General features: G+C 38.9%; 1 protein-coding gene across 1 annotated transcript; it reads left to right on the top strand.

The window, feature by feature from the left end:
* Positions 1-135: 135 nt before the first annotated feature.
* Positions 136-15,073, top strand: LOC308052073 (uncharacterized protein C9orf85 homolog). Its single transcript, XM_080362836.1, has 4 exons — positions 136-353; positions 10,578-10,684; positions 13,425-13,538; positions 14,291-15,073. The coding sequence occupies exons 1-4, from the start codon at positions 252-254 to the stop codon at positions 14,466-14,468; spliced, it is 501 nt and encodes a 166-aa protein (XP_080218962.1). The 5' UTR covers positions 136-251; the 3' UTR covers positions 14,469-15,073.
* The last annotated feature ends 878 nt before the right edge of the window (positions 15,074-15,951 follow it).

The following is a 15,951-nucleotide window of genomic DNA, read 5'->3' as shown; positions in this document are numbered from 1 at the left end:
GGCGGCGGGGCGTGACCAGCCGCCGGCTGCAAGGGACCAATGGGGGCGCAGTCCGCAGCGCCGCTCCGGCCACTGAGGCTCCCCGCCTGAGGGAGGGTGGGCGGGAAGAAGCAAAGAGGTAGCGAACCGTCGCTGGCAGAGGGTTATACAGACACCGCCCGCGGGCCAATGGCGAGGCGGCGGGGCCGGAGTGGAGGGGGCGCGGAGCGGTTCCGGGGCAAGTGTGGCCGGCAGTGGCCTTTGCCCGGGGGATGAGCTCAGAGAAAGGGAACGTGTCGCGCACGCGGCCCCAGCGGTACCAGAACGCGCACGCCTTCAGGAACGACAAGTACGACACCAGCGCCCGGCGCAAGGTAGGTGGCGGGGCGGCCCCGGGACCCCACCGCACCGGCACCGGACCGGGCTGGCCCCTCCTCTCCCGGCGCTGCGCTGCGCTGGGCCGGGCCGGCCCGCCTCGCGGGCGGGCGAGGAGACGCGGCGGCAGGGGCCACCTCTCTGGAGGCGGCGGAGCGGTCGGGGGTTGGAGCGGCGGGAGGGGTTTGGTGGTGTTTGGCCACGAAAGCGCGAAGAGGAGTTGCTGTGGCCTGCTGGGCGTACAGGCGCCTTCGGAGCAGTGGCCTGTCCCTCTGCGGCCTACTGCTGGAAGGGCTTCGGGATCAGAACCGAAGTCGGACAGCGGTGGGAGCCAGGAGACCTCTGCGTTTCAGTGGCGGAGAAACTTTTGGCCCATGAGTGGCCATAAGGTTCCCTGCGATTGTTAATCTGTTACAAGCCGCCTCGGTCAGCTGTCACCTGGTCACATGTCTTAGGCTGTTGCATAAGCAAATACATGGTTTGATACCTGAAGCATACTTATGATATGAAAGGCCCTCGTTAAGTCAAAACATTACTAAGGGGAAGACTGAAATAAATCATTTATGCAAGGAGTAAATGTTCCTTGCGATGTTGTCCGTGTGATTTCTTGAAAGGTGTTTGTTCTTCCTTTTGACGTGGTCTTACTTCAGGTGTCTTAACCTTTTGAGAATATGTTTTTAACAACCCTGCCATCATCCATATAAATATCATGTTTCACTATGTGTACTTTTGAGACAGCTTAGAAAAGACTTACGTTTGCTTTAAGGCTTTAAAAAAAATCTTAAGTGGCTTTTCTGAGAAGTTATGTAGAAAGGTGTCTTCAGAGGTTTTATCAGTTCTTTTGTTACACACATTATCATGGTTTGATATTTCACACTATTGTTACAAAAGACCATTGTTGTATTTTTGTTGTTGTTTCTAAGCAAGGGAAAGGAAATGGTTTACACTTTATTTTTGGAACAAGCTCTATGCTTGTAGTTGTGGTAACATAAAGAGCAGTGCAGGAGAGGATGAAGACCAAGCAGTGTCTCTGAGCAGTAAAATGGAAGTGGGATGTTTTGTCTTACAAGGTAAATTGAAAGAGATGAATAAAACAAAACGCAAAATGAGCATTCTAGAAGAGGCTCATGTGGTGCTATTGCTCTTATGTCAGCATCCCTTTAACTAAACCTGACTGGGTTGTCAAAAAGAACTGAGAGGATGGGAAGAAAGTACTAAATTAAAGCAATAACACCAAAGAGGGAGCGTGTGTGTGTTTCTGTGTGTGTTGTTTTTTGGGTTGTGCGTTGTTTTTTTGTTTGTTTTTTAAAGATGTTGTAGGACTGGTTCTGCAAGTTGAACAGGCTGGTTTCCTGGGGCTCAAAGCAGCACCAGTTTTGTTTTATTGTGTGAGTCATTACATGATACCTGATAGGAGAGTAGTTTCCTGTCTGACCTTTACACACATACACATGCAAAAATATCCTCAAGAATTGGTCTATCAGAAGAATCATCAAAGAAAAACTGAATTCTGACATCAGTTTTGTAACGGAAAGAATCACTGTAATACACACATGGCTGTTTTTCCTTTCCTTTTTAAATATTTTACATCTTATAGGACTGTCTACACAGTACTATGCACTCATAAGTAAAATTTTTTAAAGCTTTTGAATGTCACAAAGATTCACTGTGGGCAAAACTGTGATATGGGACTGTCTTTTTCCTTTCTATTTCAAGTGAATGCTTTCTTTGTGTGCTTGCCAGTTCATGGAGATGGCTGAACACAGGGAGGAAGCTTCTTGAAGAAGGTACTTCCTATTACAGGGTTAGATAGTGTGTCTTAAAGGGAAAGGGTGCATTTTTCTTTCAATGTACCATCATATACAAACTCTAATGCTAAGGGGTATGCAGGGGCCTTTATAATGGTGACTAGGCCTGATTCTGCTATTCAAGAAATTTGAAAAAGAGTTAGACTGAGAAAGGTTAAGTGATGATTAATGTCATAATTTAGATACAGACTATGCTGAGTGATTACAGTTTTCCATCTTTGTCTTGTGTAGTCATGAATGATCAGATAGGCCACAGGCATTCAAGGTGTGATGAGGGAGAGGAATAAATAGCAGCAATTTGATCACAAGGGTTGGTAAAGGAGTGGGACATTCTTCCTTTCCAGCTCTCACTAGCTTAGCAGAAGAATGCTCAGAGCTGCTGAAAGAGGGTCATCCTCTTATCTTTGACCGCTGTTATACACTGTGCAATGCAATACTATCTTGATAGGCTGCAGAATGCTTTCGAGTTTAAAATTTTTATCCTACTGCATTAGAAATGTTGAATATTAACTGCAGTAGCTTCAGGTTGTACTGTGGGTGGAGTTGAGGTAGTTATTTGCAGTGTTATTGCTGCTTCTTTCAGTGAATCAGTATCTGCAGAAAAAAAAAAATGATCTAATGGTATTTTGACTTTTCCCTGCTGGAAGTCATTATTCAGTTGTTTTGTGGGTTTTTAAGAAAGTTTTTGTGCTCTCTTTGTGACACTGACTTCGGTATCGGTTTTCTAATTCTAAAGGCCACAGATCTGATTGCTTACAGAACTTGCTGAAAGATCCATCTGTCTTTCCCCTAATGATCAGTCTTAGTAAAGAAGCATTACCTTGCGATAGGCTAGTTGAAGTGGAACACCCTTGCAGTAAAGTACACTGCCTCTCTACTGTACTTGGGTAGCTGTCTACAACAGTTCTGGGAAAGCTTGCATCCTAGGATGAACTGAAGAAGGAAGAGTGAAGACAGGATAAGATGCATGGTGTTGTTAGTTATTGAATCTTGTAATTTGTTTATGGGTGCTTGCTTTACACAGTGTGTTCCAGAAACAGCTGTTTGCAGCACTGAGATGAGGAATATACATTGTCATATGGATATACATTTTATGTAAAATATATTACATAAGTCAACATGGATGCTGGAGTAGTTCTAGAGATGAAAGCAGGTAGCATTCAATGAGAACATTTAGAACTCCATTGTAATAAGATAGTAAACCACAAAGTGATTCATATTTACACCCAAACAACTGATCTCTTTCTCCATTTCTTTCCTCTCATTAAATGCATCCCAGATGATAATCTGCATTTCCCTAATTTTCAGAGGTTATTAACTGAACCTCAATTTCACTGTGGTGTTGATGTCAGCTACTTCTTCAGTTGTCTGTATGGATAAATAACTTGTTTCAGTGGAGTTGCTGGTCAAGATTGTGGGAAGGCAGTAGGAACAGAACAGTGAATACAGAGCTTAAGTGCTGAGTCACTGTTTGTGACCTGAAGCTCAGAGAGGATATATAGATAAATCGTTAGCAAACTGGAATTGTCAGATAACAGTTATTGGAGTTTGGTTAGTTTCTGTTCTTGCTGCAACATAGAGTTACTTGGTAGGCTAAAGTCTACTTTCTGGCCACCCCTATTAATCTGGGTTCAGAAGTGCATGCAGGTCTAGGTTATAGCCTTTCATGTATGGAGACATGGAGCAAGCATAACATCTATTCTGGACTTCAGCCTAACTCAGAGTGGGGTGCGTGGCTAAGGAGAGAGAGTGTGTGTGGGGGTGTGTTCAGTTATTTGTGGGGAAGAGGATGGGAGCTGACTGTTGGTCCTTCCAAGTGTGTACATTCTCTTGTTGATTACTGGCATGTTTTCAGATCCATGGTCACTGATCTGAAAAAAACCTAACCATCTCGATCTGTAAGATGGCTGTTTGGAATTGGGTGTAGAGAAAGCTTTTGATTTCATGTGTTTTAAAGTCCATAGCAATAAAACATGAATGGACTTTAAATGCTAGCTGTATAGCCATCCATATGTGACTAGAATGGATGCAAGGAAGACTTTAAGGTTTTGGCTAAAATGTTAAATATACTTACTTTCAGAAAGAAATGAGAAGATATCTGTGTAGAAAATGGGATTTAAAGTAATACCGATATAATACAAGATCAGGTGAAGTACTTTGGGGGACTTGATTTCGGGCTTTGAAACCTGTATTAGAACCCTGAAAAGCTGGTGTCTCATATCACAGTTTTGTGTTTGTTAGTCTGCACTGATCTACTCTGCTTTGTAGTCATCCTCTGGAGATCCTGTGGAGTTTTGTTTTTCTGAGAAGTGTAGTTATTCAGAAATGTTGCATTCAGCCTTGTTGATTGAAGCACTATCACCTGTGCTTCTGACAAGGAATTTTACGGATGGCATTGACATGGCATTCATTTACAGCAGAATAGACCACTGATGTGTGCTCAGTACTAGGAGTCTGCTTTCAGTAGAGGAAATCAAAATACCCATGAGTTCACACATAATTAGAAACTTCAAAATAGGTAGTGAAGCTTCTTTGAAACCCCATCATTACATCTTGCTTGTGAGTGCTTTAATGCTGGGTTAAGCTAGGGATTATTTTGTGTGCCAAGTTAGTAGGTGTAGGTGCATGTGTTTAATACATTCTGAACTGCTTTTGGCGAGTTGTTAAATCATTTAATACTGGGTTACATGAGCATACAGAGGATGCTGTTTCCTTAATGCAGTTGACCTGACAGTGTATATAAAATGTGCACATGGAATATTTTGTGACTGTATAATTTAAGACTGCTTATGTATGTATGTTTTGCATAATTGTAGCTTCTCTGGAGAATTTGTAGACATACTCTAAGCATTATATGAGTTGCACTTGAACAGAAGTGTGGCAGAGGAAAAGTGGAAAGATCTATTGGCTGAAACAGGGAAGTGAGTGTAAAAAAAAAAAAAAAGAAAAAAAAAGAGAAAGTTCTGTGGCAGAAATAATATAACCTTTCAGAGAAATCCATTTTAGACCATAAGCATTACCACCTCTTTGTGTGTGAAAGCTAGTTACTTGCATAAAAGCTGTGTCAAAAAAGTTGGAAGAGAATAATGAAATTTACAAACCCTGTTCAGGTCTCTATGTAGGTTGTGGTTTTGTACCCTTAAAGGAAAGTAAGCTATTAAATGCACAAAAGAAAGAAAATATGAATATATTAAAGTTTAAACAGTGTACAGAATAGTAAAAAGTAAATATTAATAGGAAAAATAAGCAACAGAAGGATTTATTTGATTTAACTTATAGCTTCCCCATTCTGACTGGAAACTGGGATACCAGGAAAGCTTCTATTCCAGTTTATTAGGAGAACTTACATATTCTGTGGTGATTGCAAAGATCTGAAAAGTCAGCTTATCCAAATCTAATGATTTAATTAGGGCCAACTTTCTTTGCTTCTTCAGGTCTGTGCAGGTTTTGAAAGTGATATGATACTTTTTTTGGTCAAAGGAAGTGTTGAGTTTATGTAAAAAAACCAGAGTAAATTATCAACTTGTTTTAGTAATAGTAATATTTAAATATCAGTTTTGTTTTGTTTTTTTTTTTTTTCTCAGCAAAATAAACCTAGAAGGCAAACACAAGTCAAGGTCAAACTCTGTAAATCTCCCTGTTTGCTTGTTTTACATCAATCCATCATTCTCTTTTGACTTCCTAAATCAAAAGCCTGGTAAAAGTATTGTAGAATCATAGTCTCTCTCATAGTCAAATGTGCTGGGACAATGACTTAACTACACCACCCCATACTTGAAGTGCTAACATTGAGTAAAAAATACAGGAAAATGCTGAAGAGGGGGAAGAGACTGTGCTGTATATGTGCCTGTTAGGAGGAAATTAGAACTTGAAAGTCATCTGTCTTCCAGTTGCTACCTTTTGAGCAGATCCCATGTGATTTTTTTTACTTGCTGTGTAATATTTGTGATCCTACAGGTGGCTAGGTTGAAAAATCCAGTCATCTTTATGCCTGGATCAGGATCTTAAGTTACACATAAATGTGACCTTCATAGCTACAATCTAATTTGGTGTAAAAACTCTTAGGCAGCATTTTGGTCAATGTTTTTCATCTTTATCTTTGCACTGGATATTTAAAGTGTCACCAAGAAAATGGAACAGTTCAGATGTGACTGTGTAGATGTAATCTAAATACACAGACCAGTTTGATAGAAATTCATTGGCTTTATGTGGATAATGTGATTGTTGCTGTGCAATAAAATGACATTATTTTATTTTAGAGCTTGTTGTATATTACTTGTCTTCCAAAGACCTTTTTCAGCAGCGAAACAATGCATTAATGCAGAGGGAGGACTAATCATAGAATAGTTTGGGCTGGAAGGGACCTTTAAAGATCATCCAGTCCAGCCCCCCTGCAATGAGCAGGGACATGTGCAACTAGATCAGGTTGCTCAGAGCGCCGTCCAGCCTGGCCTTGATTGTATCCAGGGATAGGGCATCTACCACCTCTTTGGGCAACCTGGGCCAGTGTTTCACCACCCTCATTGTAAAACATTTCTTCCTCATGTCTGGCCTGAATCTTCCCTCTTTTACTTTAAAGGCATTACAAATTGTCCCTTCACAGTGGGATGAGGGCATCAAATAAGATGTAGGGCTTTATTGTTTGAAGCAAAAGTGAAGAAGTCCCAGTAATATAGTCTTTATCTCACATTGCTAGTCTCTTGGCCATGATATGAGGTGGTATTTTCATGCAAAGAGTATGAGTAACATGAAAAGGCATCCTTGGAATTTGGGATGGTCTGTGGTTTAGTTTGTCTGATAAAAAACAAAAGTAGAAAATAAATTAATCACCGTATGATTGTTGTATATTCTGAAGCCAGATGATAAGCATATCGGGAGAGGGAAGAACTTTATAAAGCTCCATTAATAATAACTATGCATATTTCCTTGTTCCTTTAGCAAATGTTTAGCAGGCTGCCTGTTTGACAAACTTTGCATTTCCTTTACATGAGAGGTGAAAGTAGCTCCTATTTTCTTCTTTGACACTGTTTATGCCACATGCAGTCCTGAGTGTGGCCTCTTGCATTCCAAGTGTATTATGTGTTGCTGAGCCTGTCCCTGCATCACTTAAGAACAACACTCCCATCCTCAGCTGTGATGTCAGGAGGTATTATTTGAAACAAGGTAGTTTTCAGCAAGGAAGCTAACTCCCTTTGGAAAGACAGCCAGCTGTCTTCAACTTGAACTCTTGCAGTCTTGGTATTTATTTGGTTCTGCCTTAGCAACAGTAAAAATCGTTGATCACAATAAAGTATACCTGGGAATAGAAATTACAGTGTTTATGTCTTTCTCCCCTCCTACATTACTAATGAATGCAAATCGGGAGAGTGAGAGGGAGAACTGGGAAGTTTGGGACAGCTTGCAGGTTATTAGAAGCTTATTCAGGCTATATTACTTGGAGCCTTACTTTGTGCTAGTTAAGCACTGAAAAGAAGGCTAATCTTCAAATTGCATGAATTTTGAAAGAATGAACAGTCAGTGTTGGCAGCAGTTTGAATTGCCAGCCATTTAACAAATATCTGCTGATAACTTACCAATGATTTTCTTTTCTCAGAAAGTTTCCATATTAGTGAAACGTTTGTGTTTCTTGGAAAATTTAGTTCATAATGCATGACTGACATCAGAACCAGAGCTTTTCATATTCAGTATTCAAGCATTCTGCAAAACCTTGTTTCTTTCAAGTCTGTATTTGATCATTTGAAAAAAGTTTACTGTCTTTTAACTGAACCAGCCAAAAGCATCACACCTTTACTTAACTACACTGTGGGAAAATTCATACTGAATGCTTGAAGTTTAATAAAAATGAAAACAATGGGAAATAAGTCCCATGGTACAGTCTTATTTTTAAGTAGCATTTCCTCTGCCACATACATTTTTCGGAGTAGAATAAGATACTATGTTTTTAAAGCTAGGCTTGTTCTTTTGTCTAGTGTATTGAAGTAGAACTTTTTGGAGTAGTAAGAAGCTCTTGTGGGTCCTAAAACCAGGAAGTTACTTCAGAAGCTTCAGAATGCGTAGAATGACTTTATGTTATTCTTTTACAAATAAAATGAAAACTCTAATCCCAATTAATGCAGAATGTATTCCAATGAACTTGTAGGCATTCTAAGAAATAGATGTGTTTTAGACCATGTTAATAATGTAATTTTGGTACAGTAGCCATTTTTAAGCTATCTAAAAAAAGGCACAACATAATTTTTTTGCTATATGCATTTTTTAAATTATGAGGTTTCTACATCTGAAGTTCTGAATTACTACACAAAACAGTATGATAGATAAAGTTGCTGCTGGCATTTTTAGATAGAGAACAAATATAAGCAGGTTGAATATACAAGTGTATGTTGCTTGTTGTATAAGATAACATGTAGTTTGGTGCTACTTCCCATCTCAGAATAACTTCTCTTGTGTAAAGGGTTATTAGGGGCAGTCAGCATGGCTTTACCAAGAGTAAGTCATGCTTGACCAACCTCATAGCCTTTTATGAGAATGTTACAAGGTGGATGGATGATGGCAGAGCCGTGGATGTGGTCTACCTTGACTTCAGTAAAGCCTTTGACACAGTCTCCCACAGCATCCTAGTTGCTAAGTTGCAGAGGTGTGGTCTAGACAATAGAGTAGTGAGGTGGGTTACAAACTGGCTTAAGGAGAGAAGCCAGAGAGTGGTAGTCAATGGTGCGGAGTCTAGTTGGAGACCAGTATCTAGTGGAGTACCTCAGGGGTCAGTACTGGGGCCAGTATTATTCAATATATTCATTAACGACTTAGACGAGGGAATAGAGTGTACTATCAGCAAGTTTGCTGATGACACTAAGCTGGGAGGAGTGGCTGACACGCCAGAAGGCTGTGCTGCCATCCAGCGAGACCTAGACAGGCTGGAGAGTTGGGCGGGGAATAACCTAATGAAATTTAACAAGGAAAAGTGTAGAGTCCTGCATCTGGGCAGGAACAACCCCAGGTTCCAGTATCGGTTGGGAAATTACATATTAGAGAGCAGTGTAGGGGAAAGGGACCTGGGGGTCCTGGTGGACAACAGGATGACCATGAGCCAGCACTGTGCCCTTGTGGCCAGGAAGGCCAATGGCATCCTGGGGTGTATTAGAAGGGGGGTGGTTAGTAGATCGAGAGAGGTTCTCCTTCCCCTCTACTCCGCCCTGGTGAGACCACATCTGGAATATTGTGTCCAGTTCTGGGCCCCTCAGTTCAAGAAGGACAAGGAACTGCTGGAGAGGGTCCAGCGTAGGGCAATGAAGATGATTAAGGGAGTGGAGCATCTCCCTTATGAGGAAAGGCTGAGGGAGCTGGGTCTCTTTAGTTTGGAGAAGAGGAGGCTGAGGGGTGACCTTATTAATGTTTATAAATATATAAAAGGTGAGTGCCATGAGGATGGAGCCGGGCTCTTCTCGCTGGCAAACAATGATAGGACAAGGGGTAATGGGATCAAGCTGGAACACAAGAGGTTCCACTTAAATTTGAGAAAAAACTTCTTCTCAGTGAGGGTGACAGAGCACTGGAACAGGCTGCCCAGGGAGGTTGTGGAGTCTCCTTCTCTGGAGACATTCAAAACCTGCCTGGACATGTTCCTGTGCGACCTCACTTAGGCGTTCCTGCTCCAGCAGGGGGATTGGACTAGATGATCTTTTGAGGTCCCTTCCAATCCCAAACATACTGTGATACTGTGAGTAGTAGCCAGCTGACATAATTGTATTATTTAGGAAACAACCCACAATGTTGTAGATGATCTTAAGGTAAACCTTGCATTGTCTTGAAAATATACTGTAGTTTAAATGATCATTTGGAGGATATTATCTTAGATACTTGAGCACAAAAATATGTTACATTTTCATAAATGAAACTTTGATGAAAGAGACATTGAATGATTTGACTGCAATTAATGAGTGGGTTCTACTTTATTGTGATCTGAGAAAAAATTCTGAGACTACTTTCTTGAAGTATGTAGTACAATGGTAGATTGAGCAACAGCAAGTTAAATGTTAAAGCTTGGAAGCTGTCTTCTTTTGATAAAAACTGCATATTGAAGGGCTTATTTCTACTTAAATCTGTTTTGTAAAATCTCTAGAGATGAAAAAAATATAATAATCTACTTTTAACAATATAATACCCTAAATAACTACTACTGTTAACAAGATTATTATAATAATAATGAAGACTACCTTGAGGTAAATAACTACCTTAACACTCTTGCCACTGAAGAAAATTACTAGCAGTAAATGTATATGAAATGCTTATGTTAATATCAAACCACTTTCTACATACTGTATTAATCACATGATGGATGCAAATGCTTTCTGAGCAAGATTATACTTGTAAAAGTAGGAAATCTTCAATGTTTTCTTATTTTAATTTTTATTTATCCAGAAAATAAATGCTAAGCTGCATGATGGAGTGTGTCAGCATTGCAAAGGTATCTTGGAGTGGCGTGTAAAATTCAGCAAGTACAAACTACTATCAAAACCAAAAAAATGGTAAGTTAATGTACTTTCTATTAATCGCTGATAGTGTAGTTTGTGAACTTTTTAGAAAATATTGTATTTTTGGAAATGCATAAGTAGTAACTGCTACCAATATGATGCTCTTCAAATTTGGAGTCTGCAATTACAATATGTATGCAATGTTAATTTTCTAATTCAGTAGTCATTAAAACTTTTGAAAAGAAAACACAATGGAAAAGCAACTGCTTCCCTTTTTGCTGTTAAGATGCTTGAATTGTGGACCTCTAGATTTCTAAAACCATCAGTGAGTCCTCCTGAACAAAAAGTGAAATGTGAACCAGTTGTAACATGGTTTTCTAAGGCCTCATTGCAAGTCAGTACTAGAGGAATCTGCACCTCTGTTAACATTTGTATTTTACAAAGACTATCTGTTAGAGAAATGCAGAAAGTTTTAATTTTATGTCATATCAAAACTCATCAGCAACACTGTTCTCAGCATTACAGAGGCCTCAATTCCTACAAAATGTTTGCCATACATGCATTTTGTTACCTCTTTGTTTTCTCCTTTTGTATATGAAACTGAATATAAGTCTAAATATTAAATGCTTAGCATTGTTTGCATACAGTTCGGTATTAAGTGGTTTTGGATAAGTGCATAATAAAGGTGATAAACATCTTAAATTAATTTGTGGGTTTGTGATGGATTAATTTTCTGAAGTGGGCACTCTGCTCCCTTCTTACTTGCTCACCTACAGAGGACCTTCTGTCGCTGCACAGTGTTTCAACAGTGCAACAGTGAACTCAAAGCAACTACAGCTGGGCTATGGTATATGATGCAGCCAGCTTTGTCAGAGTAGTTTGCTCTGTGTTAGTGTTTTGTGCTTAGTCACATACTTCTGAAATAGCTAGGAACTGCTTGAAGAGGTTCTATAAATGTATGTGTGCGGTTCCCTGAATGACAATGTATTTTCTTTCTATTTTCAGTAGGTTAGAAGGGAAGGAATGTTTGTTCATGCTATATCTTCCACTTGTGAACAGTTTTTAATATGAAACCGTATGCAACAAATATTTTGGTTTTAGTAAACAATTTCATCCTTTCATGTAAAAAGAAAATATTAGATAGAAGTCTTACTGGTTCTCAAAGTAAATATTCTGTGTTCATTCAGTGCTGTTGGAGTTGGGATTTGTCTTTTTTAAACTCTTTCTCAAATGACTGTATGCATCCTGTTTTAAAGTACTGAGCTGTAACAAATCATGTTGTGATGGATCTGTTTCTTTTACCTCTTCTCTGCCTATCCCCAAAGGAAAAAAAAGCAGGCAAAAAGTATGCATATCAGAGAAAAATGGGAAATAGAAAAAGTCGCAAAGCTGCTTATGACAAAATATGTGATGTTTTCTGTCATTTTTGAGCAAGTAAATTGGGCTGCAGAATGTTCTAGCTCTACAGGTGGCAGTTTCTAGCCATACTACAGCAGTACAATGGCTGAATGGGCTGCTATAGTGAGAGGACAAGAGTACGAAGATTTTTCAATGGATAAAGCTTCTAGGTTAAGTAAACACATTACGGACATTCAAAATGTGACTATATGAAAAAAATTAATTCTTCACGTCACAGACAATGGGAATGGAGGACTTCTCGACACCTCAACTTATTTTTAGCTTTTTAACTCTTCAAAATTATAGTTGTTAGAAAAACCACAAGTTATCCCTACTCTACTTTTATTTCAAGTATTTAATTATTACAAATAAAAGTATTTTAAAAAAAAAGTTTATCCACCTTGCATTGATAAGTGCCCCTGTTTGGTGTCACATGGCTGGGAAGAACTGTAAACATTTTTTTAATACTAGCACAACTGAATATAGAAGAAATAAATCAAAACCCTAGGTAGGCATTTCCAGTGGCATCTAACTGCAGGTATTTCCTAGGGGACAGTTAGTGCATCTCTCCTTATAAGGCATGCAGAACCACTTGATATTTTCCTTCAGCCTGTTTTAGCCAAGTCTGCAAATCCACTGTTCAGAACTGTATGCTAAGTCTTTCCTGACAGATTTTGAATGCCTGAGGATCCAAGAAAAAGTGACTTTTAGGACAGCACCTTTACATGGGATGTATAGTTTTGGGTTCTGTTCTTCAAAAATACAAGACTTTAGAAATGTCAGCTGAATGTTAAGCCGTAGCATTTTAGAAGTTACTTAATCTACAGAGTTTTATTGTATTTTGAAAAATAATAGGCAAAACCCTATACATAATTAGGTTGGGTATGTTGGCTATGTTCAGAATACAGTTTCATTGAGGCTTATGTTCACGGAAAGCAAACTTCAGCACTGGCCTTGCGTATTTAGAAGTTCAAGAGAAGGACATTGTCGTGTTTGAACTGAAAGCTTTTTGCTTGTAAATTGTATGCATCTTTTTATACCATATTCTTGTTTTCTTTTATCATTAAACCAGAAATTGTTACATAGCTTTTGAAGTAAAACTACTTACTGAAATTAATGGAAAGGTTTCTTTGGTTACTTTAAACATAAAAATTCTTGATTTTATGTTTCCTCTTCAGTTCTTGTTTTAATAATTCTTCTTGAAAAAGGTACAGGAGAGAGAAGACAGGCAATTATTTTAATAGTGCTGCTGTTAAAATACCAATTGTTTCTTATCAAACCAGCTTGTAACATGTTGTTCCTCTTTTGAAGAGTCTGTCTATTTTGTCTTTGAACACAGACTGTTCAATAAGTGTCCACAAATATTTTTTTAATTGTATTTTCTTTCTCTTCACAGTGTGAAGTGCCTCCAGAAGACTGTAAAAGATCCTTACCATATTATTTGTCGACCATGTGCTGGTAAACTAGAAGTTTGTGCGAAATGTGGAAAAGAAGAAGAAATAGTAATTCCGTAAGTAGTTCATAGGTTACATAGTTTCATTACTGCACTGTTTATCCTGCTTTTATTAAAGCTTGTTTGGAAACTGCCAAGAAGCTGTTGTACTTTGTGCCATATTCTGAATAATCTTGACAGGAGTCAGTAGGAGTCATTACCCTCACTTTCTTCTGCTGAAACTGTGGATGAAATGCCTGTTGATGATAGTGGGGCTGGGCTAAAAAAAGACTTAAAGGATAAGACACTTTGTGTTAATACCAAAGGGTAAATTGAAATCTTTCTTTGGAACAAAGCATTTCAAATGGATTTTGGTCTGGAGCACCATAAAATATGCATAAGCCAATTTACTGTTTGCATTTTGTCTGTCATTTGATGATTTAGTTACTAGTGAGCAGAAAAACTAAACAAGGGCTGATATTGAGCAGTTTCTGCGATATATTTAGCAGGCTTTTGTTTTTTCTTCTTCTTTTACTAGAGTTCTCTCCATATTGAACATCCTGTATTAATTTTATGACAACTGGCCAGCCTTTGCATAGTTGGTCAAACTGTTTATATATCTATTCTTTTTCAGTCACAAACTTTTTCCTTTATTGTCTTTTATATCTTTCCTATTTAATGTGAAAGCAACTTTAGGTTATTGTCCCTCTCCTCTTCCTCCCCACCCCTTTTCATCCCTGGTAGAATATTCTACTCTCCATCCCATTCTTTTTTAAAAGAAAGGTAAATTTGAAAAGTGTGTGGTGATAACATCCTCTTGCTTTCTGCAGGATTAACAAGGGACAAGACAGAACTGAGAGTGTGACTACTAAAAATGACCAAGACAGCAGTGGATTGGAGGATAATCTGAATTTTGATGCAAACTTCAGTAGTACAGACAGTGATGAAGATTCAGATGTACTTGAAGAACGATTTAAAAGTATGAATTTTCAAAGGACAGAGATCTAAAAGGTTGAGTTTATATGAGAGGCAATAAAAATGGTGAACCAATGTTTACCTTAAACTGCTCTGAAAACCTGTTTTGACTTCTGAAGTCCCTGCATATGGGTCTTGGCACTGTATTTTGACATATGTTGGGAGTTTTGTATAAATAGGTTTTTTTTGTATTAAGAGCAGAATTTCTTGTGAAAACCTTCAGAAATTGAATCTTTAAGCATATTTATTTCTTACCTGTAAAAACTTACTGTTTCTCTGGAATAAAGCCTGTTTGTGTAATTGTTATAAATTCGATATTACATGACTGTTGTATTGCTACTTGGAAAGCTCTGTGAAAGTCTAGAATAAATACAGTGTCTTGTCATACAAAGGAAGAGCTAAACCAACTGTAATAGTTTACTGAAGGAAGAACTTGTGATTTCCGTCAATGAGTTTCCAAACAGGGTCAAAATACCAAGTGATCATTACCCTTCACCCTCTTGTTTCTTTTCTGTGCTAAAATGGCCCTGAGTGCCATCACCAGTACAACATATAAGTATGCATTACAAATTTGTGACCTTGTTACTACTAATGTTTTGAAAATAAACAATCTGAAGACTATTTAGAATTTCCCTGAACAGGTCTCACCTTTTCCTTTGCAGATCTAAGGTAGTTTGATCTGATATGAAAACACTTCTTTAGAGTAGGGATGCTTATATAGTTACTCTCCTCCTCTTTTTCAGTTTTTCCTGGGGGTTATTTCAATGTAGATTAAGCTCTAGGAAGAACTTAGCTGAATTTCCTGCTCTGGTGCGGGGATTCGACTAGATGATCTTTCGAGATCTCTTCCAGTCCCTAACATTCTGTGATTCTGTGAATGTGCAGTAGCTGTCTTCATGTGATTCCAGATGGTTTGATCTCTTCTCTATTGCCTGCTACCTCTGTGAATAAAGCTGAGTAAGTGCTTCCTAGTAATTAGACGGTTTAGCCTGTGACAATATACTATGCTATTTTAACTAACTGCATAACAGCTACACCTGCTATGGTGTTCTACCTGATTAGTAGTAGGGGGGAGAAAAGACCAGAGGCCTCTGCAAAATGGCAAAAGGCTGGGCTAAATGTCCCACACCAAAAACTCCCTCAGCTGTGCCCCAGAGCAAGCAAGACGAGCAGAACCAACTGTAAGGCCCTGACTATATATGAAACATGACACTAATGGGATGGAATGCTCTCATTGATAGTATGGATGTCAGTGAAGCTCTGCCCCATCCATGTGCCTCTACCTCAATGCCTCACACCTGTGGGCAGAGTGCTCAGTATATCTTTGGCTCTCAGACCAGAGCAATTAAAATCATTAACTCTGTGCTGGGGTGTTATCTCTTGTTCTCAAACTTAAGTCCAAATAATGAGCATGCTAGCTATGGAAAAAAAAAAGGTGTCCAACTGCATGAAGACAATTAACCCATTTTCAGTCAAACCAGCACAGGCATGGAAAAATTTTATTCCTAAGCTACCT

Source organism: Nesoenas mayeri (genome assembly GCF_963082525.1).
Source record: "Nesoenas mayeri genome assembly, chromosome: Z".
NCBI lineage: Eukaryota > Metazoa > Chordata > Aves > Columbiformes > Columbidae > Nesoenas > Nesoenas mayeri.
Note: the sequence above shows the minus strand (reverse complement) of the source record. Positions and strands in the feature narration are given on the sequence as shown.